The sequence below is a fragment of the Hibiscus syriacus genome, unplaced genomic scaffold, assembly GCF_006381635.1.
Source record: "Hibiscus syriacus cultivar Baekdansim isolate YM2019G1 unplaced genomic scaffold, ASM638163v2 tig00110678_pilon, whole genome shotgun sequence".
In the NCBI taxonomy this organism is placed as follows: domain Eukaryota; kingdom Viridiplantae; phylum Streptophyta; class Magnoliopsida; order Malvales; family Malvaceae; genus Hibiscus; species Hibiscus syriacus.
The window spans coordinates 3,183,032-3,210,417 of NW_024062822.1; the positions used below are offsets into that span (position 1 = coordinate 3,183,032).

The 27,386-nt window shown below is 33.6% G+C and overlaps 1 protein-coding gene and 1 pseudogene across 1 annotated transcript; both read right to left on the reverse strand.

The window, feature by feature from the left end:
* Window positions 1-1,430: 1,430 nt before the first annotated feature.
* On the reverse strand, window positions 1,431-5,502 carry LOC120138111 (short-chain dehydrogenase RED1-like). Its single transcript, XM_039153705.1, has 3 exons — window positions 5,036-5,502; window positions 3,883-4,042; window positions 1,431-1,877 (listed from the first exon to the last, which is right to left on the reverse strand). Exons 1-3 carry the CDS (start codon window positions 5,373-5,375, stop codon window positions 1,541-1,543), a joined length of 837 nt encoding a protein of 278 aa, XP_039009636.1. The 5' UTR covers window positions 5,376-5,502; the 3' UTR covers window positions 1,431-1,540.
* A 9,977-nt stretch (window positions 5,503-15,479) lies between these two features.
* LOC120138074 lies at window positions 15,480-21,325 on the reverse strand (annotated as a pseudogene).
* Between the last annotated feature and the right edge of the window lie 6,061 nt (window positions 21,326-27,386).

Sequence of the window (27,386 nt, forward strand, 5' to 3'; positions counted from 1 at the left end):
CCTCATCAGATTCCACAGATAGTGAAGATACGACCAAGGACCAAGATGGTAAGTTCTCATTTCTCAATCAGATATAGAAAAGAACTTTGCTCGAATTCTATGGTCCGTCCGTGTACTATGTGTTTTCGACATATTTAGTCCCTGTTATAATTCTGTATATGCAGTATCCATCTGTGCAAGAAGCAATGGAGACACATAATGCAATTTATAACCCGCAATGGCCACCTAATGGTGGACGTCTATTGGTGGCTGAATTTTTGGATCCTCATGAAGTTGAAAGACTCACTTCTCAGTCCCAACCCTCAACTCATCAACAGGTTCCACCGCCGTTGCTGCCTTCAGAGGAACCAGGTTCACCTATGCTCACCCTAGATGACCTATTTTGGACAACCAAAGCAACTCCTAAGATCTACCATTTGCCTCTTCCGGAAGAACAAGTTCCTGCAAAGCAAGCCACACACGAAAGAAACACCAGGCAGTGATGATAAGGTCCTAGTTGCCCTAGTTTCTCTCTGGTTGCTTCTCGGATTCTTTCTGTATTTATTGGTCTGTATGTTCTGGTGAAGATAAGAATGTCACATAATTACCTCTTTGTAGTTTATAATGTTTGTATTATACATTATCGGACTTGTCCTGTTGCATGCATTTTGTTTAAGAATGTAGTAGAATACCAAAAACAAAAACAAATAAACATAAGTTTTGCTTCTTTATTCAAACGTTTAAAGCCAATGAGAAGGAAAGGAATCCTCCAAATAAAAATGGCGTCTTTGGTTGCCAAGAAAGTTATTTCTGATAATCATCGTTGTCCGGAAGGATTACTTGACTGCCCAAATTCTTTTGATAAAAAGGAAGACCTCGTTAAAAAAAAACCTCTTCATAACTGCCAAGTAACAATAGTGACTCAACGGGCATTGGAAGGAGGAAAAGAGTGTCTTAGAATTTTATTGCATAAATACCGAGTACAATAAAAATACACTACCACCAAAAACCATTGGCAACCAACTCAACACTGTGCTGCATTGCACTACATAAACGCATCAATGATCATACCCTACTCAAAAACTAACTCCTAAATTTACTCGACCAAATGCAAACAAATCACAATGACAAAAAATACCGGCAAACCCCAATACAACAAACTCAACGCCACAAAAAAAATCCCATCCAATTAGCCTATCCCCAGTTTGGCAAATTCATCCGCTTCCCAGTTAAGTGTTCTCAACACATGCCGAACAATAACACCTTTCCCAGTTAACTGCCCAAATACTCATATGGCGAAAAACAGTGACCAGCAACAAATTAAACTGATGTTGATGTCTCTACAATTTGGTCATTCAGATTACTAGAACTATTCTTTTATCTACCGTACAACTGGTTCTAGAGTCATAAAATCTTTATTATTTTAAGCAAAATATAAAATAAATCATGCCAAAATACTCTAAAAGGTTTGATTGAGTTTAAAGATTAAAAAGCTATGTTATCGTGACATAAAAATCCAAGTAACTACATTAAACCTGCAGCAGGTGCGAGGTTGAAGAAATCAACCTTTCATTGCTTTCCTAATGATGAAATCTTTGACAAAAATTGGCAAATGATACATAATTCCCATAATAGTGGAGTAATGACCTGTTGAGAACCAAGCTGGTGGATTTTTCTTCAGTATTACCTTCACGGTATCCTTTGCAAACACATCCGTTGGGGTTGTCTTGGATCTTTGTGAAAAGTAAACTCTCTCTCGGATGGCTTGTTCGAATGGTTTGTATAGATTCCACTCGGGCATCCTGTTGTAGCTAGAAATAGCAGAATTCCCTATGTTTGATCTTACAGCTCCTGGAACAACATTGATGACATCGATCCCGAAATGGCTCAGCTCCAATCTGCATACAACACAAAATATTATTAACAAAAAACTACGTTCTCGCTTGGTTTGGAAGATCATAAGGGATTACCCTAAATTACTCGTACTCAAGTGTGTGTGTTGTATACGAGCATGTGTCTAATACGGGTATGCTTAATTGTTTTCAAAGTGTATTTTCATGTATTTGAAGTGTCATTAGAGGGTTATGTTCTCATAGCTATATATGAATATGTGTTGGACAAGTGTACTTCAAAAAATGAAGAACCGGAGCAAAGCAAGATTAACAACCTGCCATTATATAATTATAGGTGTTTTCTTTTGTTTGCTTTCAAGTTTTAACTAATAATAATCTCATATGACCTACATGTTTTGAGCTATAAACTCATACAAAGTTTCCCTTTAGGGAGTTCTTGCTTGGTTTCAGAGATTTTAAGAGATTATCCTACATTACGTAGACTCGAGTACAAGTGTTGTATACGAGCATGTCTGGTATAGGTATGCATACTTGTTTTGAAAGTTTTTTCATGTCTTTCGAGGGTCATTTTCATTTAAGAGATTAATTAGTAGTCATTATCTAATTATATTTGTTTTCTTTCAAGCCTTAACAAATCATAATCTCAAATGACCTACAGGTTTTAGGCCAGAAACTCAAACAAAGTTCCTCTTTCGGGAATTCAAACTGGCAGAGTCTTCGTCCACAATAAACCAGAAGGTTCAAGGTTTGAGCCCCGACTCCTACCAAAACCAGAAGTTATCCTGTAGCCATAGCGTGTGTGTGCGCGCGCGCGTATTATCCGGTAGTCATATCATACATATATATTCAAATATCCTAAAGTAAAGAATACCACATATTCAGTTACTTAAAATATCCTTGGGTTTCTGTCAAAAAAAAATATATCCTCAGGTTGGGAATACTCTTTCCTTTTCAGGAGGAGGATCTAAGCTTCCTAGTTGTGAAAATACAGCTAAAGTAAGTTTGATACAAAATATACACATATATAAGATGATAAATCACTCACAAATATTTGGATCTTGGCAACATACAAGATGTTATAAACTATGTTTACTCAATCTCAGGAATGAGTGTTTGATATGAATATGTGTTAACACAGATATGTTCAATTCTGCTAAGTTTTTATGTGTTTGGAAGGCTCCTTATACTCATATTCAGATGTGCATCATACTTCAAGAAGAATTGTGACAAAGCAACCTAAATTAAAATACCTGGATATTTTTATTTTTATTTTTTGATAAGAAAATACCTGGATATTTTTAGTAGACAAGATACAGAAAAGCGATGTGCATAAGCAATGGCCATGTTTAATTCCTCAAAACCAACTGCGCCCTCAAAGATAATGACAAGATTTGAAAGCTTTAGAATTCCAAGAAATATCATGCAGCAAATGCATCAGATTTTGAATATATTAACAACTAAGTTGTAAAATTGGAATTGGATGACAAATTTGAATAATGAAATTGTTGGTGGATTTTGAATCCATTCAGATGAAAAAGAACAAAAGAGCTAACTAAAATTTCAATTGACAATAGTCCCTACATTATAGTCAAAAGTGCAATTTAGTCTCTATACTATATAATCCAGTAAATTAATCGGTACACATCTTATATTGGTGCAAACAAGTAAAATTAATAACCAAGTTAATGGAAAACCATCCAGATACTGACATGAACTTCCAAAACCAGACAAAAAGCTTACATTCTTTAATAGAAGAAAAAGGTTTGCTACTTCAGTTCTATATACAGGTTTGCATTGTCAGATTTAGCAGTTCTCGTCAACATCTCATTGACAATGTTATAAACATTATTTGTTTGCACCAATAGCAAACGTATAAAGATTAAATTACTCGGTTCTATTCTATACTGCTATTTTGGTCTTAAACTAAACTCAATTCTTCGTCACCTCCATCTAAACAAATGTGCAAAAACATTATTTTTCTAGGGGAGTTAGACGGCATTGAATTGCCTTTGCATCCTTTTATTTTGTACAGATATAATGTCAAACTGACCTCAAAGTATCAGTTAGCGCATGAAGAGCTGCTTTAGATGCTGTGTAGACACCGGACCATGGCCCAGGAGCCAAAGCACTAACACTTCCAACATTCACAATCCTTCCCTTTTTCTTAGATGCCATGTGAGGTACAACAGCTTGAACTACCCTAATTGAACCTGTAATCAAATACAACACCATAAACACAAAACAATCAGTGGCATCTATACAGATCAGAACTCAAGGTTTTGCTGTGTTAATTAGGGCTAAGGAAGGGGTCTTCAATCCAATTCCTGATATTCAGCAAAAAAGGAGGAAAAATAAAGTGAGAACTATGCAGTGGATATAAATGTTTCCAAAAAACCATGAGGAGATGATCCGCAAGGAAATACAATCATGAAACTCATCTAAGACAAACAGCTGTTATGAATTTATGAAACTTGGGTTCATGAAAAAACAAAACAATGCAGCCATGTTATTCGGACTCGGGTGTGTGTCATATTTGTGTATTCCAAGTTTGTTCTTTTTTTCATCTTCTAAGTTCTACCATGTATTTAGAGAGTGACACCCCCACCCCCACCCCACAGACACACACTTCAAGAACAATGAAAAGTCGGAGCAACATAGCAGTGATACTATCCAGATTCCAGACATAAACAATTAAGGAAAGACTGCTCCTAGGCCCTTGTATCCCTGACTTAACAAGAACTTTAACCATAGAACAGTAACTAAAGTAAAATTTTCATCGAGTACAGAAGATTACATAGTACGAGTTTACTTCGAATATGACAACACTTAGGACATAGTCCCGGTTCAACATCCAGCAACCACAACTTTCAAAGGAATCGAGATCAATTAATGGAGCAGAGCTTGGTCAAATTGTTGCAACAAACAATGGATTGATTGATTCAATAACTTCATCTTGAAAGATCAATTTATTTAAAACTAGTTCTTAATAACTCTATGACTAACTTTTAACAGCAGAATCCAAAATTATAAAGCACAAAGACCCTCCACCCAAAGGAAGCAGTAGATGTATGTAAATCGGGCGAGCATTTCGATTCGGTTCTAAAATTCTAAAAATCGAACTAATTAAACCGAAAAAGAAAATCCAAAGTTATTCGATTGGTTCTGTTAACAAAGAAAAAAAAGTAGGAGAGATTAAGCTTTACCAAACACGTTGGTATTGAAGGTATTTTCGAGGGCGGGCAAAGGGACTTCTGCAAGAGGGCCAACGCATTGGATCCCAGCATTATTAACCAAGACATCAACACGACCAAACTTATCAATTACATTGGACATGACATGCTGCACGCTTTGCTCCGACAGAACATCGAGTTCTTGAAGATAAAACCTGGGATCTTTTTGCAGGTCAGACATGGTGCTCAGAGACCTACTAGTGGCTACCACCTTGCAGTTGCTATCGGCAAAAGCGCGAGCCAGGGCGTGTCCGATTCCCCCCTGTGAACAACCTGTGATTAACACAACTGGGTTTTGATCCTGGGATTCCATTGAATTGATATAGGCTTGTTTCAGGCGATTAGTAAAAGGCAAATTTCATTTCGAATTTGGGATTGACGAGTATTTTTCAGGTTTCTCAGTAGGTTGATGTACCCAAGAAGTGACCTAGATGCTATCATCAAATTTCAGGGACTAAAGTAATAGGATTAACGAAAATCATAATTTCTATTTTATAACATCATTGTAAAGAAATAGTATGATTCAAAAATAATAGTAAAGGTTCATAATATAAATAGTATAAATATATATATGTATTATAAAATAGGTTGAAAAATCCTAATCCAATAAAAAATAATAACTCAAATTACTATACAAATATACGAAAATAAAATAATAGAGAAAACAGAGTCTGAAATCGTCCGTACGATATCAAAAATAAAAACGTACGACTAGTCAATCTTTCAAGCACTAGTCGTATACTAAAAACCAAAAGAATCTGAAAAGATAAAAACTAAAAGAGTAAGCTATAAAGATCAATGTGTCATCTAAAGTAAAAGAGAAATATCTTAATGATGCAATATAAAACCATACAACAGTAAACCAATTGATCATTACCGGAAAGATATAACAGGAAGTTTACACAACTTTATCTTTCGCCACGGATGACATGATGGGTTCGAATAGGATCCTGGTCAGATACAAAAGTTTCAATGGGGATTTAATTATTCGAAAAGGATCCCAAACAGAAACAGGATGAGGATATAATCTCATGCAAAATCAGGACGAGATATAATCATATGCAAAATCAGGACGGGGATATAATCTCGTGCAGAATCAAGACGGGGTTAATCCTATACAAAATCAAAAATATATCAACATACATATTAAAAGTGATGCAACATTAATCAGAAATAAATCATAAACCATATAAACGTAATCAAAATACGTAAATACGTACAAATAACATCATACAACATAATAATATATAATATTAAAGGTATCAAACATGTTAAGGGGACACACCTATAATAGCTAATCGACGTCAGCTAAGTCTTTCGCTTCCCACGATTAATTGTACTAGGTCTTGCGGAATAGGGACCAAAAAACAACACCACTATATGAATATGGAAACTATATAATGAAATAGAAATAGACTATAAAGCCACTAAATAACACTTATGAGTATCTTGAGACGAGCGTGCAAAACTAAACTAAGTTGAACGAAAGTGGTCAGGATCTACAGGAGAACGATACAGAGACACGTGTTCACCTTCAGAAAATAACACAAAAAAGTGAGTCCAAAATCTCACAATTTACGTAACATAATTAATACTTTAAGCGATAAATGATGCAAAATTGGGGTTTCGAGTCAGAATTTAGAAAACATATCGCGGAATCAGATTAAGGACATAAAAAACTTTAAGATAGGGGTCAACGATTAAAGTAAATGGGCAATGGTATGGTTCGATCAGTGGTTCAGTCAGACCAATTCAGAGCTTGTTTAAGGCAAGAATGGTTCACTGTCTGAACTGGCAAAAACAAGCCCGCTCGGGCACGACAACATATGGGTTTGTGGGGCCTCCTCTGGTGGCCGAAAAATTATGAAATTTTTTTGTAAATTATTTTAGACTACAGGGAGAGTCACTTACAAGCATTGGTTTTCCAAAAAGATATATAAATATGGGGCTTTAATGAAGCCTGAATATTTAAACTTTCATTGGTTGCAAATGACAACGATGAATGACAATCCAAGTATACCAAACAAATAGGGTCAACAACATGAACACAATAATATCGAAGGTTTCGAACACCACTACATGGTTAGCGACGAATCAAAGAAAACCCAATACAAAATGTGGTTAGAATAGGGTGTGGATGAGAGAGAGAGTACGATGGAAATTTAAAAAAAAGATGAAAAATGGTTATGGGTATTAACCCTAAATTATTGGGTAAATTACGTTACAAGTCTTCTAACTCTTTAAAACTCTTACATAAGCACATAAGTTTTAAAATACTTTAATTCAGCCCCAAAAATTGGGATTTACAACTCTTCCCTTAAGGAAATTTCGACCTCAAAATTTTACCTGAAAGAAAAAGATGGGGAAAATGCTCTTCCATAGACTATTGAGTCTCCTAAGTGGCCTCTAAAAAACTATGGTTACTCTATAAAACTTTAACCATCACTATACGTTGGCTTCTCAGAACTCGATCCTCATGAGAAAGAATCTAAATATGCTCTTCCTCATAAGTCAGATCAGATCTCAACTCAACATCCTCAACAGAAATGGTATAAGACAGATCAAAAAGGTAACATCTTAACTTAGAGACATGAAAGTCATCATGAATGCGCTTGAGCTCAGGCAGAAATTCATGATGATATGGAATTGGTCTCACTCAAAGAAGAATCTAATAAGGTCTAATAAATCTCAGTCTCAACTTGTCTTTATGGCTAAATCTGAGAACCTTCTTCCACGGAGACACTTTCAAAAAGACTTGATCACCTACATTGAACTCAATATCTCGTCTCTTCATATCAGCATAAGACTTTTGCCTATCAAATGCAACTTTGAGCCTTTCTTAAATCAACCTAACTGTACTCTTGGTTTCCTGAATAAGATCGAGTCCTACAACACGTACGAACATATAACACCTCGTACGGTGCCATCTGAATATTTGTATGATAACTTTTGTTACAGGCACACTCATCCAATGGCAAGTGATCCTCTAAAATCTGAATATCCGCTCAGATTGACTATTAGATTGTGGGTGATAAGTTCTATTGAAATTTAATGGGTACCTATAGCCTCATGAAGAGCCTTATAGAAATGTGACATAAACCTAGAATCTCGATTAGAAATAATAGACAAAAGAACCCTATGAAGGCAAACAATCTTAGAAATATACAACTGAATCAATATATCTATGGTATAATTAGTCTAAAGCAGAATGAAGTGAGAAGACTTGGTGAGACGATTAATGATAACTTATATTGAATCCTTCTTAAACTACGTCAATGACAACCTACTGACAAAATCCAGGGTTACTCGCTCCCATTTTAACGTAGGAGTATGAATGGGTTGAAGTAAACTAGACGAAAACTGATGCTCAGTATTTACTTGCTAACATGTTAGACACTTAACCACATACTCAACGACATATCTTTTCAAACCAAACCAATAGTATATTTCCCTAAGATTCTGGTACATCTTAACACTATCGAGATACATAAAATAAGGACTATTGTGAGCCTCTTGGAAAATAGCATTCTGTGACATAGGATTAATCGAAACACAATTACGTCCTTAGAAACACAATAAACCATCCTCATCGAAGGTGTACTCTAAATCAAAACCCTGCTCAGCTCGTTTGGAAAACGAAAACAAAGATGCATCTAGAGGTTGCTTCAATTTAATCTTAACCACCAGAGTGGGCTTAACTTGAAGTTTTGACAGCAGATTACCATCGTCATACAAACTCATGCTAGCGAACATAACTCTCAAATCAGTGGTCGCTCTACGACCCAAAGCATTGGCAACCACATTAGCCTTTCCAAGATTATACTCAATCTCAAAATCATAATTTTTTAGGAACTTCAAGCAGCGTCGTTGTCTCAAATTAAGATATTTTTTAGTAAACAGATATTTAATACTTTTGTGATTGGTATAGATATAATATTTTTCACCATATAGGCAGTGTCTCTAAATTTTCAACACAAATACCATTACAACTAACTCTAGATGATGAGTAGGGTAGTTACACTCATGGAGCTTGAGTCAAAACTGATTTCAACTACTCAAAACTTGACTGTTGAGCTTAACCCCAAACAAAAGCTACATCTTTTATCAGAAGTTTCGTCAAAGAAATTACAATCAATGAAAATACCCTTAGGTTGCTTCTAGTTTAGAATAACCTCAATATTCTTCAGATCGATAAAAATACCCTTAGCAGAAATAATATGACCCAAGAACATTACCTCGCTAAGCCAGAATTCACATTTATTGAACTTCGCATAAAGTTGTTTTTCTTCAAAGTCTGTAAAACAACTCTCAAATGCTCATCGTGCTCAGTGTCAAACTTAGAATAAATCAGAATATTATTGATAAACATAATGATGAACCGATCCAAATACTATTGGAATACTTGATTCATCATATTCGTGAAAGTAGTAGGGGTATTAGTCAGCCTAAATGGCATCACTAAGAACTCGTAATAACTATATCAAGTTTGAAAAATCGTTTAAGAACATCATAATCTTTTGTCTTAAGTTGATAATAGCCATATCGGAGGTTGATTTTAGAGAAAACAGTTACACCTCAGAACTGATAAAACAAATCATCGATGCGCGGTAATATTTATCTTTTTTTAATCATTAACTTATTAAGCTTTCGATACTCAATGCATAGGTGTAATGATCCATCTTTTTTCTTAACAATGAGCTTGAGAGCTTCTTATGGAGAGGTATTGAGATGAATAAAACCTTTATCCAATAACTCCTGCAACTGAACCTTAAGCTCTCTCAATTCTTTTGGTGCCATGTGATAAGGTGTCATGGACACTGGTGTTGTAACGTCCTAAAGTTGGGTCTGGTAGTTATGGTCATTTTTGGGTCGATTTATGGATTTTCAATAAAAATGAAGAAAAATTTAAAAAATTCATATTTTGGTTTTAAAAATATTTTTGGAAAGGTTTTAAATGATTTTAGATGATTAATTTTAATTACAAAAATTTAATTAAATGATTTGGAGACTGAATTGAAGGAATTGAAAATTATAATTTCAGTGATCATTTTGTAAATTTTCACAATGTCCAAAATCTATGAAGCAATTATACCAAGGATTATGTTTAGAGTTTTCTCTCCTAAATTAAAATGTTTTGATTTTCCCTTTTTACCATTTTTCCATCTAGATTCATTTTAATCTAAATTATATTTCCTTATTTACTTGTTTTTATTCACGTGTTTTTCATATCCTTCTCATTTTGCATTTTAGTAACTTCCCATAACTTCCTCCATTTTCTCCCATTTTCTCCCAAACAAATTGATCAATTCTTTCTTTTTTCTTCTTGATTTCTAAATTCACTCATCTCAATCTTGATTTTAATTCTCAAGTTTATCTTATATTATCTTCTTGTTTTTAAAGCTTGATCATAATGGAGTTCTATTGATGATCTCCATTTCAATTTATTTTCCATACAGGTAAGGATTTTTTCCTTGGTTTTCTTTCAAGCTTCGAGGGCAAGTGACTAAGTGTTAATGATTCTATTGAATTGCTGATTTAATTGAAATGATTTCTAAGATTTAAATTGATTTTCAGAGCTAATTAATGTGCTGATTTCTTGAATTGATTTTGAGGTTTTCTTAATGAAATTGAGTTATTTTTGGATTGGTTATAATCATATTAAATTAGCTTTCCGATTGCAAATTATTTGGATGTTGATTTATTGAAAACAATGACGATTTTTGGTATTTTTGGGAATCCGAGAATTTATGCTTGTAGATGTTGATTGGTACAGTTCTAGATGAGTTAGATGTTGATTCCAATTGTTTCTTATCAGCTTTTAATGTAGATATTTGTGTGTTTTGGTTTGGAGCTTCTGGAGTGACATTTCGGTAAAGATTTTGCTTTGTTTTAGATTATATTTTGATGTGTTAATTTGCTTTGCAAGGTTCTTATTGTGTTACTGGTTGAGGAAAGTTGGTGCTTTGAGTTTGGTGAACATTGAGGTAGTGTTTGGGAGCATTTTTGGTTTTTAGACAGCAAGGTGAGGGGCTCTCATTCTTAGAAAATTAACATGATTTAAGGTTGAGGTTTGTGTAGTGTTGTATTTGTTAATTCCGATATATTGTATTATTTGGTTAATTATGATGATGGAATATGAATTATGTTGATTTACATAGAATGCCACTTATGTTGGAAATGAGAAAGTGAATTGTGAATGTGATGTGTTGAAAATGATGCATAGGATTTTGGAAACGGTTTATGAAAATCTATATATATTCAGAATGTGAATTGGATGAGTTGAACTTTCTCATTGTCCAAATATGTGGGTTGATCATGAGCTATAAATTTGTTTGTGTGTGTACGTGTATGCGCGCGCGTGTGTGCGTTCGTGCATGTGTCAGAGGGTTAAGATCCACTTGCACATAGTATAAAATAAAAAAAATTTACATTTTTTTAGAAAAGCTTGATTGAGAGAAATCAAATGCTTAAATTCACTCCTAGTTTTTTTTCAGTGAATTTTTTTATTTCCTACCGTTAATTTCAGGCTTTGATTTTCTATCATCTAATGATTCTAAACGATGTAAAAAATTTAGTTTATATATATATATATATATATATATTCAAATGTCTTCTAAGTGGTAACCAAACATATGGTCCACCAAAAAATGATCTTAATTCAGGAGTCGATCGTTTACGTAATTCTCTTATTTGTATCAAATTTAAGATTTATATTTATTGTTTTCTATATTTTAGTAAATTCATTTATTCTTTGCACCAGTTTTAATTTTTAATTTTTAAACTATATAGTTAGTATATCAAGATTATTTTTTAAATAAATAATCAATTAGTTTAATCGGTTAAAAATTGAATGAATGATGCTGTCTCGAATGGACGGTCAATATAAGTATTTTGACATAGTAATAATAAGGAAGGAAGCATAGAGGAGAAGACGATGATATGTAGGGAACCCAAAATTAATTGGTTAGAGACATGTATTAACGCATAATTTTATATTAAAATGATAAATCTATATTTTTTAAAAAATAATTCTATAAAATTTTAATAATATATATATTAAAAATATAAAAGAATTAAATTTTTCGTAGTAGTGAAGGGATTTGGGTTCGTATAAAATAGAAAATCCCAATTGAGTGAGTTGAAGGCTTTCTTTTTGTCCACCACGGCCTTGTATAAAAGCCACTTTGATTTACATTAATCTAAAATCCTGGGAATATAGATTACAACAGAGGATCGGATCATCATAAACAGAAGTTTTGCTTCTTAATAAAGACCAGAGATTTGCAAATGAATGAAATGGGTTCTTTTGGAGCAGTGATCACGAAAGAAAAAGAAAAGTGGAAAGTGTAATCAAGCAGAAAAGGCTCCATGGAAAGCTACAACGCCAACCTCGGATTTCGGCTCAAACCCCAATCTGGGGACCTCGATTCTGAGATCCCCAATTTTGCCCTTAAGCTTTAAACCCAACATCGCAACGCAAGAACCCGACTCTGCTTGTTTTGCAGGCCCAACTCGGTTTCTTAGCCTCCTCTCATATTCCTCGGCGACAAGCATTGCGATATCAGCCATCTCTCCCCACAGATGTGATGGATGCCACTTTAGATTTAACGGGTGAAGTATTTATAAGGGTGGGGGAAACAAAGATTCGAAGGAAAGGATAAGGCCGACAGGTGGTGGTGAGTTGCATTTTAAATTATTAACGTGGGACTCATGGTTGCTTTGTTCATCTGTATACAAACTGTTTCCGTATATTCTAAGAATCTTATGTACCAAGTCAATACTTTCAACCTAATTCAATGGACCATACCCTAATTTGAAGTAAATGAATCTAAACATCAAATACGACAATGAACTTAACATTGAATCTCGCCTACAACTCCTAAATTGATCGAGAATAAATTACTAATTTAACAATGTTCATGTTCCCTTCAAAGAAAAAAACCAATGTTCATGTTTTGCTTCCTTTCACGGAAAACATGAATAAATTAATAAAACATTGGAGGATAAGTCAAAATTTTATGTCTATTATATCCAATGTTATTAAAATCGGACCGGATCGGCCTGTTCGACCGGTTGAACCGTGAACCGATGGCCTGTCCAGTCCGGTTAACTCCCAAAATCGGATGAGCACAGAACCAGTAAAGAACCGGAAGAACCGACTGAGAACCGACAAAATCGGGGTGAACCGGGGTGAACCGGTAAAACCGGTGTGAACCGTCGGTTCTCTTTTTTTCTTTAAAAAAATTAAATCAAATGACGTCATTTGTTAAACGAGCCGAGTCGAACTCGAGTACTGCTGAACTCGACTCGAACTCGAAAACTTTAAAAGTAAGCTCAACTCGACTAAAAAACTCACGAACTAAAAATTATCAAGTTCAACTCGAACTCAAAAAATAATATTGAAACTTGAACTCGAAAAGGCTCGAACTCAAAAAAAATTTAGAAGCTCGATTGAAACCTGAAATTCGAGCTCAATTGAAGCGAAAGAATAGTTAGCTCTGTGCTCACCAAAAGACTCAATGATTTTGATTGTCAAATTACTTCTAGTATTTATAGAAGTCAGTTGGGATGCTCTTCTATGTTTCTTAGCCATGTGGGATTGTTTTGTTCTCATATTTTTACTCTTTAGAATTTTGGGATGCTCTTATATGTTTCTTATCCATGTGGGATTGTTTAAAAAATAAATAAACCAAACGACATCGTTTGTTATGATTTTTTTCAGCCCCAAATTTATTTTTTGATTATAGTTATATAATTATATTTATTATTTAATATGTTTTACCTTAAATATGTTGTAGTTGATTTGAATCATTTTATTTCACTTAATTTTATGTTTTTTAACTTATATATGTTATGACTTGTGATATTTTTATACCTTTTAATATTGTAAACTTAAAAAAAGTGTTATATATATATTAATATTACTTTGAATATTATGTAAAATTTAAAAAATATATTATTTTATATAAAATCCGGTTAAACCGCGATTGAACCCGGTTAAACCAGTGAACCAGTACCTTCACCGGTTAAAGATCCGATCTGATTTTAAAAACATTTATATCCTTAATTTTGTATTGAAGTGGATTATTATTGTGTTTTCACGTTTCAATTCAGTTTTTTATTCATCTAAAGTGGTCACAGTGTAGTGTCTATCCTAAAGACTCCTGGACAATAAACACTCGAACTCCTATGATATGCGATATATTCAAACCTAACTCCTCTAGAAATAATAATAACCACTATTTTAATCATTGAAAAAACTTGATTCGTACATAATTATAATTTCACTTGCATATTGTATAGAATAATTTTAATTATAAAAATACGTGTATCTTAATACTGAATGTAATTATAACTCAAGAAATTAGATTATTTATCATTAAATTTTCAAATTCAGATGTATACGACCCACATTATTATATATGAATAACAATATTATAGAATAATCCATTTAGTGATTTTAGAGATAAAAGATAATTGCGTCTAGAGAATGTTTTATCAATGACTTAACAGATATTATCATGTGATCACCCTAGACTATTCAATTAATAATAATAATAATATGGACACATTTTAATTATAGTTTTGATTCGACCTAAAGCCGAACCCGCACAAGAAAAGTTCTATTTTTTTAAGAAGAAAAAATAAATCTGAATCACTTAGGTTGAAAAGAAAAAGTTCTTAACTAATGGATATCACCTTTTTAAAACTGATCAAATATTTTCTTCTGCCAGTTGAAAAGATGAAAACACACCTAGGTTGCAGGTTTATCTATAATATGAAGCGCGCATACAATTTGAGAAGTGACATTGTTGATGCAAAAGAAAGGAAACACACTGCTCAGATATTAGAGGTCTTAACAAACAAGTACGGCAGACAGTGAAATATTGGACACGCACAACCTATGTTACTCCGTAATTTTCTTGTAGAACTCGTGTCCGACCCATAAGAGGATATGGCCTCCAAAGATACTCGAATACATGAAAAATTCAAAAAAAAAAATCAGGCATTACTCGTGTTAGGCACGCACCTGCATACGGTACTCGCAACGGAATCCAAGTGCAACAACAAAATGAAAAGAAAGACATGGCATCAGTAAATATATAAAGCAGCAAATTCAAGTTTCAGTAATATATTTATGGGTACATATTACAGGAACTTAATTTGAGTGAAATAGGTTATACAAGAAAAACCACTCTCAGGGAAAGAAAAATATCTCTACAAGGATACTAATATTTGGCAGGAAATCATTAACATGAAATTCGTGTTTGAAACATGTCGGTTACATTCCGTGTTCTAGTTTCCTCAAGGAAGTAAAACTAATGGTAAACTTCAAAAGGAGCATGGAGTCTGACAAACGAAGATTAAGAATCTCACACATAATTATTCACATAATTCTAACTAAATGATAACGATATTGACAACCTTTGCAGAACTTCTGGCTTGATAACGGCATCAAACTCGTTTTTTTAGGTATAAAGAGGATTCATTAGCCTGTTGTGAAGACTGACATACCAAAATACGGAGCCAGTCCATATTTTTATGAAGTTTCCGTCAATTGACAATATGCAGTTCTAAACTTAGAGAAGGCCAAGAGTTTTCAGCTGCTGGACGTGCTCAGCTGGGAGAGGAGGAGGAGACCAGTCAGATCCAGTCATTTCACCATCAACATCCTCAACAACATACTCCTAATAGATACACATAAAGTGAAATATGTTAAACCAATACAGCAATTAAGAAGCGCAACCTCAAAAAATAAAAAAATAAAGAAACAAAGAGTGCTGCAGTATATTCAAATGATTACAAGAGCTAGTTTGTAAATGAAGTAATGAACCCCTCAAAAGGCCGAGAACTGAAGGGAAAACACTCTGGAAATACTTCATCTAAGTTCTGTGAAATTAACAATGCATAAGCAACCAACACCTTCCAACCTCAAAGCTTTGCTGGAATACCACACATGAACTCTGAAACAAGTTAAATTTAGAAAAGAACCTAAACTATACGACAATCCTTGCCTGGTGCAGAGAAATGTAATATATCTTCTTTTGCCACTTTTCTTTTAGCCATTTTATTTGAAACAATTAATATGCATATGCTTATTAAACACCAAAATTTCGTCAACCCTGAAATAAGATCAATCAAAGCTTTTCCCACCCCATTATAGAAGCTGTTATGTCAAGGGAAATACTTCTAACTACAAAACAGACACGAAGAAGGTGTTATGTTCAGTCCTTCAGTTTCACATCTTCTAGTAAGAATGGCTTATTAATCTACAACTGGCACCTAAATTAACATCCTCAACTAATTCAGTTTGCCTTAGTAGGCATACTGCCTCAAAGAATGCTTAATGATTCAACAACACATGAATCAAACCTGAAGATTTACAGTTCAAAACTCACTTTTGTCAGCAATCTTTTGGCAAGTATGTGATAGTGCCGTTGCCAAATCCTTTGTCCAACCATTGTAGCCACCAAAACACTGTAAAATATGCCAATGATAGTAAACAGTCCAAGCACAATCAATGCCATTATGAACAATAATGGAAGCCCTGCTTCACCAGCACCTCCTAGGCAACCACACTCAGTAGCAGCACTAGCACAGCCTTCAAAGCATGTAGTACAGTCAGTCCACATACAAAGAGTGCCAGGTAAATGGCAATCTGCACACATTCTGCAAGATAGAAAACGAACAAATTAATAATATAAACAGTATGGTCCAATTCTCACATATATTAATTAGTGAATGATATACATAAGTATGTATATCAGTATGCATATGTATGTGTACTTCATCCACGTCATTAGCACCACTTCAATAGCTTAGAACATCAAACAAATAAGAGGTAAATGCAAGCTGCTTTAAAATAAATCAGATCCCAGAATCCATCAAATACCATTTAGAAGCTACAGCCTATATTCCAACTCCCCAATAAAATTCTATGTGCTTCATCCCCTTCATTAGAGCAATTTCAATAGCTAAGTATATCAAATAAATGAGGCAAATGCAACCTGCTCCAAAATAAACCAGATCTTACTATGCAACATCACTTAAAAAATTTCTTCAGACCATTTCAAGTTATATTCCCATTTCCCTAGTAACCCAGTCCAGTATCAGCAGTGATAACAATGGCATTTCCCATTATACAGGTGTTAACCAATGACAGGAGCAGTAGAAAGTGGAGGGAAAAAGAAGAGGTCAGCTTTAAAATTAGATAAATCAATACAAGAAACGAAATCAATATGCTTTTCCACCTTGATGTGCAATACACAAGAACTCTTATAAACAATGCAGATGGAAGATGGTAAATAAATAACAAGCCTAAAGGAAAGTAAACCAAAAGATGCATAATAGAAGTTGGACAGAAAGGTTACTGCTGATGTAATAGGATGAAAATTGATAAATATCCACAAACATCATCAGTTTTAGCCATCATTACATCAGCACGGTAACCCTTACGAGAACAAATAAATAGAAAATTTATTTGCTAACATTCCTCTTTTTCTTGAATCCATGGAAAAATAAAGAGACATCTCATATCAGTAAAGAGAAAAGAGAGGAAGGGAGAAATAGAAATCATTTGAAATATATCATTTGATTTGACATATTTGTGCATGTGTGGAAGTGGGTTCTCAGACAAGCATGTATTATATATGGACGCATAATGACAGGGATAAACATGAAGTTACTCTGCTACACCAACTATGAGCAAATAAAAATGACGGTAGCCTATCAAAAGAAAAGAAAAATGACAGGGGTAGGGCGAAAGAGAGAGAAGATGAGGTAGACAATGATAAACCATTAGAGTAGACCTGTTACGTAACAAACTCATTCTCCTTTTTTTTCTTTGATAAGAATTGGAGGTCTCATTAAAATGTAACCAACAAACTTTTACAGAAAGTAATTATGAATACTAATATGCCGAACTGGCAGTACAATTCAATATCTATCGAAGTTTACAAGTAGAGATATACCCTGGCTGACAGCAACAGAGGCATAATTCTCGACAAGGCTGAGCCAAATCATTACGCACTCTTCGATCATAGCATGTAATAAAGCACCCTGATAGCCCCAGCAAAGCAAAAAATAGCAATGCGCCTGTATTCAACAATCATTTTGTTTAACCATCAGCAACCGCATACAAGCTGGGATAATGAGTATCTCACACAAGTAAAAATATTGAAGTATAAAACCCAGATAAACAAAAATTTCTTCACACAAGTAAAAATTTCGGTTGAATAATCTAATCATGAAAAATATTAATAACTTACTTTGGTTAAGACACCATCATATTTCATTAATCAAAATTTTATTTAACATCATACTATTTTAGTCAAACCATGTAGCCGTAAGTATATCTCAACTTTAAATTTACAAACCCAATGATTATTTGCTTCATTAATTTCATGTATTAACAATATTAAAATTATTAATTGATTAAGTTTCGTGATAATGAAAATGGATTTCAATGCATGGTCCAGAGCAAATAGTTTTATATTGCAGTTTTAGAATGTAAATCAATCAACTTAAAGCAAACACTAAAATTTGACTTGCAAATTTAAATTTAACAAAAACAAAAAAGAAAGTACATATTAACAAAGTTATTACCAAGTTATATATTGAAGGAAACTTCACTACTTTCAAATAAACAACTTCTCAGCAAATATTTGGAATGCTTTACCTCAGAATCAAGGATTTAGCTCTAGTTATCATCATTCTATCAAGATGAGATAAAATCTAGCATGCAACAACCTCCTATGCAGAGACAAGCTCTTACAATGCTACATTTAATATTTACACAATGGGAACCATATAAAGTATATTCCACAAATTCAAGCGACATGAAAGTTAATTCTTTATGAAAAGCATTCTAAAATTTTCTGAGGAAGGCAACAATGTTCCGTATTCTTAAGTTTTCTCAGGGAAGCAATAATGACCTGTAAGAAAATAAAAGTTAGTGAAATATTACTCTTGCTTTGCTCTATTACATTAGTTAACTATTTTTAAAAAAAGAACAGTGATCAATTTGAAATACATCAAAGGCATTCACTCCTTATATCAACCAATAATCAAAAGATAAATTAATAAAGAAACAAAAAAAACTGTATTATCCGTGAGACCCATGATCAAGATATTACTTCAGGTTCCTGAGATTTTACCACATATGTAGTAAAAAACTAAGCACACTGTCAAAACCCCCATGTAAGACGGAGCCACGACTGCTGGTAACCATCAACCAGAAAGACCAAATATGCCAGTGAAGCAATGACCTGAACAAAATTAACAAAAGAAGCCAGAATTACACCTAACAAATATATCTATAATAGAAGTAAATTAAAAATGCATAACTAGCAATCAAGAACTGACTACATACTAGTTGAACAGCCAGAAATATCGATATAATGTCTCTAGTTACAAAAAATCGGAATTTCAAGGTTCTCCATTTCCTATCAGCAGCAACATGAACTCTCAAATGATAAGGAGCTTTACAAGTTGTGCAATGAGCAAATGCAAAACCTTCCTGCAAAAAGAAAAACTGACATGATGAGATATTGTATCTAGGGCCTAGGAAACAGGAGAAAAGCAAATGGATACACAGGGATAACATGCTAACACCCATTTCCAATTCCCTTCTGCTGACTGGTACCATTCTGAGCATGTGTGCATGCGCAGACACAACCAGCTAAAACCAACTTTTTCCTATGGACTGGTCATTATTTTATGTAGATAGTCTTCAAGAAGATAAGTGGCATAAGTTAATAAATACATCAATAACTAAAAAAATAATTTTATCAATGATTGTTTTACTGATTGTTATAAATCTTTTATAACTGTCTGAACCATCTGTTTCTAAACTTTTTCTATGATCTTAGCATTGGTAAGTGCATCACGTTCAAAGCAAGTACATTCAACTATTAGGACATTTAGAACAACACTAATGATGCAAGAAAATATAACATAGCTACATTACTTAAATTCTCTTACATTTAGCATATTACACTGGACTGTTCGAGATTATTATTCGGTTTGGAGTGATTTATTCTACTCCAATTAAAGATGTACTGCACTTAGCCAAATTCCAGTTGGGAATACTTTACAATCTAGGAAAGCGTTTGAAAATAATAAAGTAAAATATAAAATCAAATTACATGGTTCAATACCCTGAAGCTGACTTAATTTCCATTAAAAACATATATTACTTAGTACTGGTTCAAGTGAGGAAAAAAGAAAAGAAAGAAAGCCTAAGCCAAGTTAAGAAAACATGCATTTAACTGGAATTTACATGGTCAAAAGAGAATTTCTTTTTGTGGTCTCTATCATATAACAAAGGACTAAGTGTATCTAATAGATATCGTCTATGCTGTAAAGTTATCTAATATTTACTTTGTTAGCAGACACGGCAGAATAAAGTAACAGTACCAAAAAAAATTGGGGGGGGGGGGTTGGGGCCTAAACCAAACTCCAACAGTGCAATTTAGCGTATCTGATAAAGTAACAGCTACAAAAAATCGTATCTACGCTCACCAAGAAAACCATAGTAAAAGTGAAGTATAATGCACTTGAATTCTCATTCAATAAAATGAGTAGTTATATACTTATATCAATACCTTCACAGCTCGCCAATGATCTAAACAATCACGGTGTACATACTTCGATGTTCCTTTGCACTTGCAAGGAGCAATAAAATCTCTACCTGTGGGAAACCATTGCACATTGAATTATTAGCACTATTTCCTTCAAAATCACGCTAGGTAGAAAAAAAATTGTCAGATCTATCAAACACTATTCCTTGGAATTTCTTCTTCAAAATGGCAATTGATGTTATTTTCCTCTCCAAATACAGCAACAAAAGAATTGAACTTGCAACACTGGACGATAAAATCTTACAATTGATCCAATTAAACGAAATTCTTTTCCAGTGGGGGTGTAAAAATAAGCAAATTCGGGCACATTTCAGAGCAAATCGATGAAACAATTTTTTTTTATTAAAACAATAGCATAAATTTTAAGGAAATTAGAATTAGAAGGTTGAAAATACCATTGGTTTCCAGGCAAATTCGACACTGAATTTGATCTGCAGGGCCGGCCTCGAGGTCGATCTCGCTGGGCTCGGCGATCGAAGGGGCAGCCATAAGAGGCAACTCCTCCGCTTGATTGCTCATTGCCGATCGATAGAGAAACTGAGGGGAGACGGAAGAATCGTTTGGAAGTTGAAACTGATACTTATACAGAAGAGAGAGAGAGAGAGAGAGAGAGAGAGAGAGAGAGAGAGAGATGTCTTCTTTCTCCCCTGTTTCTTCGAGCTGCTGCTAGTAATTTTCAACGCCTTTTGTTCTTTCCTACGGAGTATTATTTTACACTCTTTTCCCCCTTTTTTTTTAATAATTTGGAAATATAAATATTTTACGAAATTTGGATATTTCTTTCCGCGTTTACTTTTCTTTATTTGACAAACATGCCCCCAGGTACTGTAATATTTTCATGGACCTGGCTATGTGGCCCAACAATACAGCATTGTTTCTTCATTAAAATATTTGTAATTTAATTAAAATATCAATGAATTTATATTTTTTGAGTTGGATACAATTTTGTGTGAGTGGGTTCAATTATATTTCGTGATGTCTTATAAGATTAAAGAAATTTGTTTGGGTCGAGGCCACTACCAACCGTTCGTGAACTGTTAGAAGGGATGTTCGTTTACTTATTAAACAAATAAACATGAATAAAATTTTACGTTCGTTTAATCAAATGAACGAACAAAGAGCTTGTTCGCTCATTTACGTTCGTGAACGTTCGGTAATCCGTTCGTTTATGTTTGTTCATTTATATTCTTTCGTTCGTTCATATTCAGTTTAATCTCCATACATGTTTGAAATATTAAGATTTAATAAATTTTAACCTTAAACATTGATATTTTAAAACCCGATTGGTTTTAAACTCAAACAAAACGACTCAAATCAATTGAAAAAATATAAATCCTAAAGTTATTTGGAAAGAAAAAATTATTTTCAAATATAAATCCAATTAATTTTATGTTTTTTATGTTCATTCGCTTGTATTTGTTTATCATTTTATTAAATACGAACATGCTAAATTGCATGTTTAGGGATATAACTTTATTTTAATGATTTTGTTACATTTGCATTGATAATGATCCTCAATTGTTGGTATTTTCTGTTTTTTTTTTGTTTTTTTTATAGCATGACCTTATATTTTTGTTTTCTTTATTTCCTAATAATTATGTTCTTATGTCTTTTTTTTCTTTGTTTTTATAAATGTTTTTCTTATATTTTATCATTTTTTTATATTTTAAATGATCGCTTGATTATTCTTTGAGCTTAATTTTCTTTAGGTTGGATTTGATGTCACTTCGATTGATAATCATGTTGATATTCTTTGCTTTGAACACTCATATTTGAAATTGGATACACAATTTGCATTTAGAGAAAGTTTTCTCATGACACTCGACTCTAATTTGCGATTATCATTGGTCTTTCACTAGTTTGATCTCATGTTGTTGTTCGTTTGTCAATATAGTTAGATCTATTCTTGTCTATCTTTTGTTCGAGATTTTTGTAAGACTTTTTAAACCTTTTTATTGGCCCGTGTAAGACTGTATGATCTTAAGTAACTAATTTTTTATGTCAATGATTATAGAAAATTGTCTTAATTGTACGTTAAGTTTACTTTTATATTTGTAAATCGTTATTGTAATTTTGAATATTTTTAAATAAAATTAATTAATTTTATTTACATTGAAAATGTATTTTTTTTAGTCTAGATCACCTTCGAATCCGATGGACCCGATTAACTCTGAATTTAAATGTAATGTTAAAAAAGGTAAACTATACCGATGACTACTTAATTATTTTCCCTTTTACTTTAGTCATTGATCTTTCAATTTTGCCGATAAGATTATTTAACTATTTAAATGTTACCAATAAAGCCACATGCCATTAACATTTAATGAAAGAACTAACGTGGCAGTTAAAAAATTGTATATTTACACATTCAATCAAATTAGTCTTAATTTTAATTAATTTAATTATTTGAAATGTAATTGTTATTAATTTTTATACTTACAGACTTTTGAGTATCAAGTATTTATAGCCTTATAGGTGATTTTTTTTCCCATTAAAAAAGCCATTCATTACACTTTAGAAAGTCTCAACACAGGAACGTAGAATGCATGGGGGGAAATAGCCCTTTTACACCCACAACCAAACCTTTGCACTTTCACTAAATGGTTAGTCAACAAATAATTTTATTTATTTTTTATTTGTAGTTATAAATTTTATTAATCAAATTATTATAAAAACAAACACACAAAAATACGAAAACATTTTATATGCCATTTTTCGTGTAACAATAACATATAAATCCCAATTACGAATTGTCTTTCCGTACGTCTTCAATCTTCGTCTTTTTTTAGATAAAAAATCACTATATAGGAAAAAGAAATGGGCTTTTGTTTTCTTATAGTTTGTTCATAGCTGATTGGAGAAAGAAAAAAAAACGTATCCGGAAAACATGAATCCATTTAAAAAACAAACTGTACTGAATGAACCTACAATTTACACCTAATGTGGAAAAGTGGGGATTTATTGTTAATAATGTATTTTTCAAGGTTTGAATCAATTTTTTTATTAAACCGATATGATTACATAGTAATCTCTGTTATAAATATTCTCAATCATTTGACAATGAAAGCTCGATCACCCTGCTCCAGTCGCTGGTGCTCGAACTTGTGACCTCTAGAGATAACAATGATTCCTTTAATTACTGAGATAAGTTGTTTTGAAGGGGTGTTCACTTTGACAAGCCTAGTTGAAAAGTAATCATAGTAGGGCATGGAAGAAAATTTTGGGTTTAAGGGATGACTATGCTCTTGTGGGTGGTTTGGATGGGAGCTATAATGCATAAAATGTTTGGAAAGTGATTTGGTGCAAGCAGGATAAGGTCCCTTGGTGTAGGATTATCTGGGGTGGTATGTTTATTCCCAGGCACTCGTTCATTTCGTGGCTGGCTCTTCTTGATCGCTTGCCCAATAAAGGTTCGTATGCTCTGTTGGGAGGTAATATCGATCCCTCTTGCATTCTTTGTGGTTATGGTTTTGAAAGTAGGGACCATTTGTTTGCTAAATGTAATTTTTCTAGGCAAGTTTGGTCTAGTATTTTACAAGCCTGTCATATTAGTTGGTTTGGGGCTTGTTGGAGTGATATGGTGAGTTAGGTTGTAGCGTATGGTAAAGGAAAAACCTTATTGGGGACCATTATTTGTGTTGCTTGGTGTTGTTATATTTACCATATTTGACAGGAGAGGAATGGTAGATTGCATGGAGTTTGTCCTAGATGAATTGAGGATATCGTTTCACTGATAAATAGTATCGTTATGTTGAGGTTAAAAGGGTGTATTCGGGGCAGGTCTTCGGTGCTTGCTACTGAATGGGATTTGTTATAGAATTTTTTTTTCTATTCTTTATTATGGTTTTTATAGGTGAGGTGTTTTGTTCTTTGTAATTTGGTTTGTACAGGGAGGTTCTTTGTTGGATGAGGTGTTTTGTTTTTGTAAATTAACTTGTACAGAGAGATTCTTTTTGGATGAATAAAATTCAACATTTATTCAAAAAAATATTTCTTAAAAGTATAGTATATCATATCATAATATAACAATCGAAGGTGTATTAGAGACTTAGATAGAAAATATGTAACACCCTCAACCCGATTAGGCCTAAAGTACCACATTGGTCTATCGAGGAAACCCCTGATTTCCAAATATTTATTCATTTCCTTTTTAAACATGTTGAGTTGTATCATAATTAAAAAGATAAATAATCTTTGTAATAATATTTTACAAAAACGAAGCTCCATGAAACATAATTTAAAATCAAAATAATACAATATTTTCTTATAAATATGAATACATAAGTAAGGTATTGTGAATATACATGCCCTCTAAAACTACCATATAGTAACCTGAAGGGGATGTTGGAAGTCCTATCGTGACAGTGCTCCACGAGCTGCTCTACTACTAACCTGCCCTCGAAAAACATCCGAAGGCTGAGCTTACAAAGCCCAGCAGTATAATCGCTAATCTAGAGCAACATAAGAATTCGTAATGCAAGCATACTAAAGACTGAGTTATAAGCAGTAGGTACATGCATGCTCTCAATCATACACTACCTACTTAAGGCTTTACTGTTCTTTCGTTGAAGTAGGAGTCTCACACTTTCCTTAAACCTCGACTAAGGCCTCATCGTGAGAACACCCCTAAAGGTCTCTAACCCTAATGACTAAACTGTTAAGCATTCTCTAAATGCGACTCTGACACTCATAGGCATGTCCTGAATGCAGACACTGACTCTGCTATGCTAATATTTGGTATCACACAATATCATATATTAGCCTACTGAGAGGGGGTACCAATATCACACAGCATCAGTAGGGCCCTCTAATTGGTGGATGATCTTCTGGTATCATACAGCGTTAAGAATATCATCAAGAAGGAATCCCGATATCACACAACATCAAAAATTCCCGTTCAACTGAAGCATTGGCTTGGTATTACACAACATCAAGCCAAACTTTTTTTATAGCAGAGTTATTGTACTGATACAACTTTACATGGATATATAAGACCCAAAGGCCACACAACATTGACTCTGCTAACTCACTATTTGCGAGTGTTCGGGCCTCGCGCCCTACCTAACTCTTGAAGTGCCTCACGCACTGACAGTGCCCCACTAAGGCAACTAAGGTAACCTGGGTATACTAAAGTAAAACTGTACTCACTAGGAAGAGTTCGTTCTTTCTCTAGATGCTAACTCATTCGTTTTCTATCTAGTATATTGTGCTAGGGTTCAATATTCTATTACAGTGTTAGTTATTAAGCAGCTCTAATCTAGTCATTCAATTCTTAGGACATATTAGTAATTTTATGTCTCTAATGAAGTTTTTACTTATTTTCAGGGTTTTACAACAATTATTGGATTCGCTGGTGACTGTTTGTACTATTTACTAGCCTGATACCTGACTCGGATTCAACACTGAGTAGCGATTCTCGTATCACTCTAATCATACTTCATCTCAATACCTTTGAATTAAAAAGACGACATACTCTTCTTATGTTCGCTGACGTTCTCAAAGCTCCCGCTTCATGCTATTACAAATTCGGACTTAATCCTTGTACCATGTGTCAGTACATCCTTTGCAACTATCTTCATCTTCAATCATTCGTATGCATCCTCTATTGAATGTATTCCGATGTAATACACTTAATATGGTTACACTCATTGTAGCCAACTCCTATGAGTGATTCTGAGTATCTTTAGCCATTTATGTCTCTCTCGAACTAATTCTTACTGTTACGGCTCGTCCTTAGATCTTACGGACCTTAAATGATTTAAATATGGCAATTCAAAGTGAGTGTTATCTTTACTTTACTTGCGATATCGATACCCTAGGGTCAAGTATCGATACCCTTACGAGTATCGATACCAAAAATACATTTTGTCTCTGAAATTAGGTTCAGTATCGATACTGCTACCCTGAGTATCGATATTGGAGTGTTAGTATCCATACTCCCTTTTGCAGTATCGATACTCTTAGCTTAAAATCCCAAATTTTGGCTCTGATTCATATAGTATCGATATTGTTCATCCCAATATCGATACTTAACCTTGAAAATAGGTATTTCAGGCTTGAGAAACTCTCTAAATTCACCCTAAAAGACTTGATTTGAGTTCTAAACTTGTTCTAAAGCCTTGGTAAGTTATTTAGGGTCTTAATAGAGCATAGAAATGTCTTTTAAAAGCCTTTGTAAGTTATTTAGGGTCTTAATAGAGCATAGAAATGTCTTTTAAACCTCTAAAACATGATTTAATCCTTATATCCAATTTAGACCCTAAAATGCTTAGGTACTCAAATCCTAAAGAAATACTTGAAATTTATGAAAGCTTAATACTCCCAATGATTAGAGATACACTACCTTGATGCTAGGATCCCGAAATGAAACTCCTTGCTTAGTCAAAATCCTTTCTTGATGATTTGGGTGAAAACCCCCAACTTTCCTTTAGAATCAAAACAAGACTTTGATTCTTTAAAACCATGTTGCAAGGGAAAATAAGAACGAAGATGAAACAAGAAAAAAGGTTTAAACTCTTACCTTGGCTTGACCTTGAAGAGGAAGATGAGAAAAAGAAGAAAATGGAAGGAAAAAAATGAAGAGGAAGGGAAACCCATGTCCAGCCACATAAAAAGACCCCCCAAATGTCTTCAATTTCTATTTATGGTCTAATTGCTCTTTTGGTCCCTCTCATCTTGACCAC

Coding starts and splice junctions, on each gene's coding strand:
- LOC120138111 (XM_039153705.1), bottom strand. CDS start 5,375: ATGGAATCCCAGGATCAAAACCCAGTTGTGTTAATCACAGGTTGTTCA. Junction 4,043..5,035: donor CTTCAATACCAACGTGTTTG/GTAAAGCTTAAT, acceptor ATTTGATTACAG/GTTCAATTAGGGTAGTTCAA. Junction 1,878..3,882: donor GCGCTAACTGATACTTTGAG/GTCAGTTTGACA, acceptor TGTTGTATGCAG/ATTGGAGCTGAGCCATTTCG.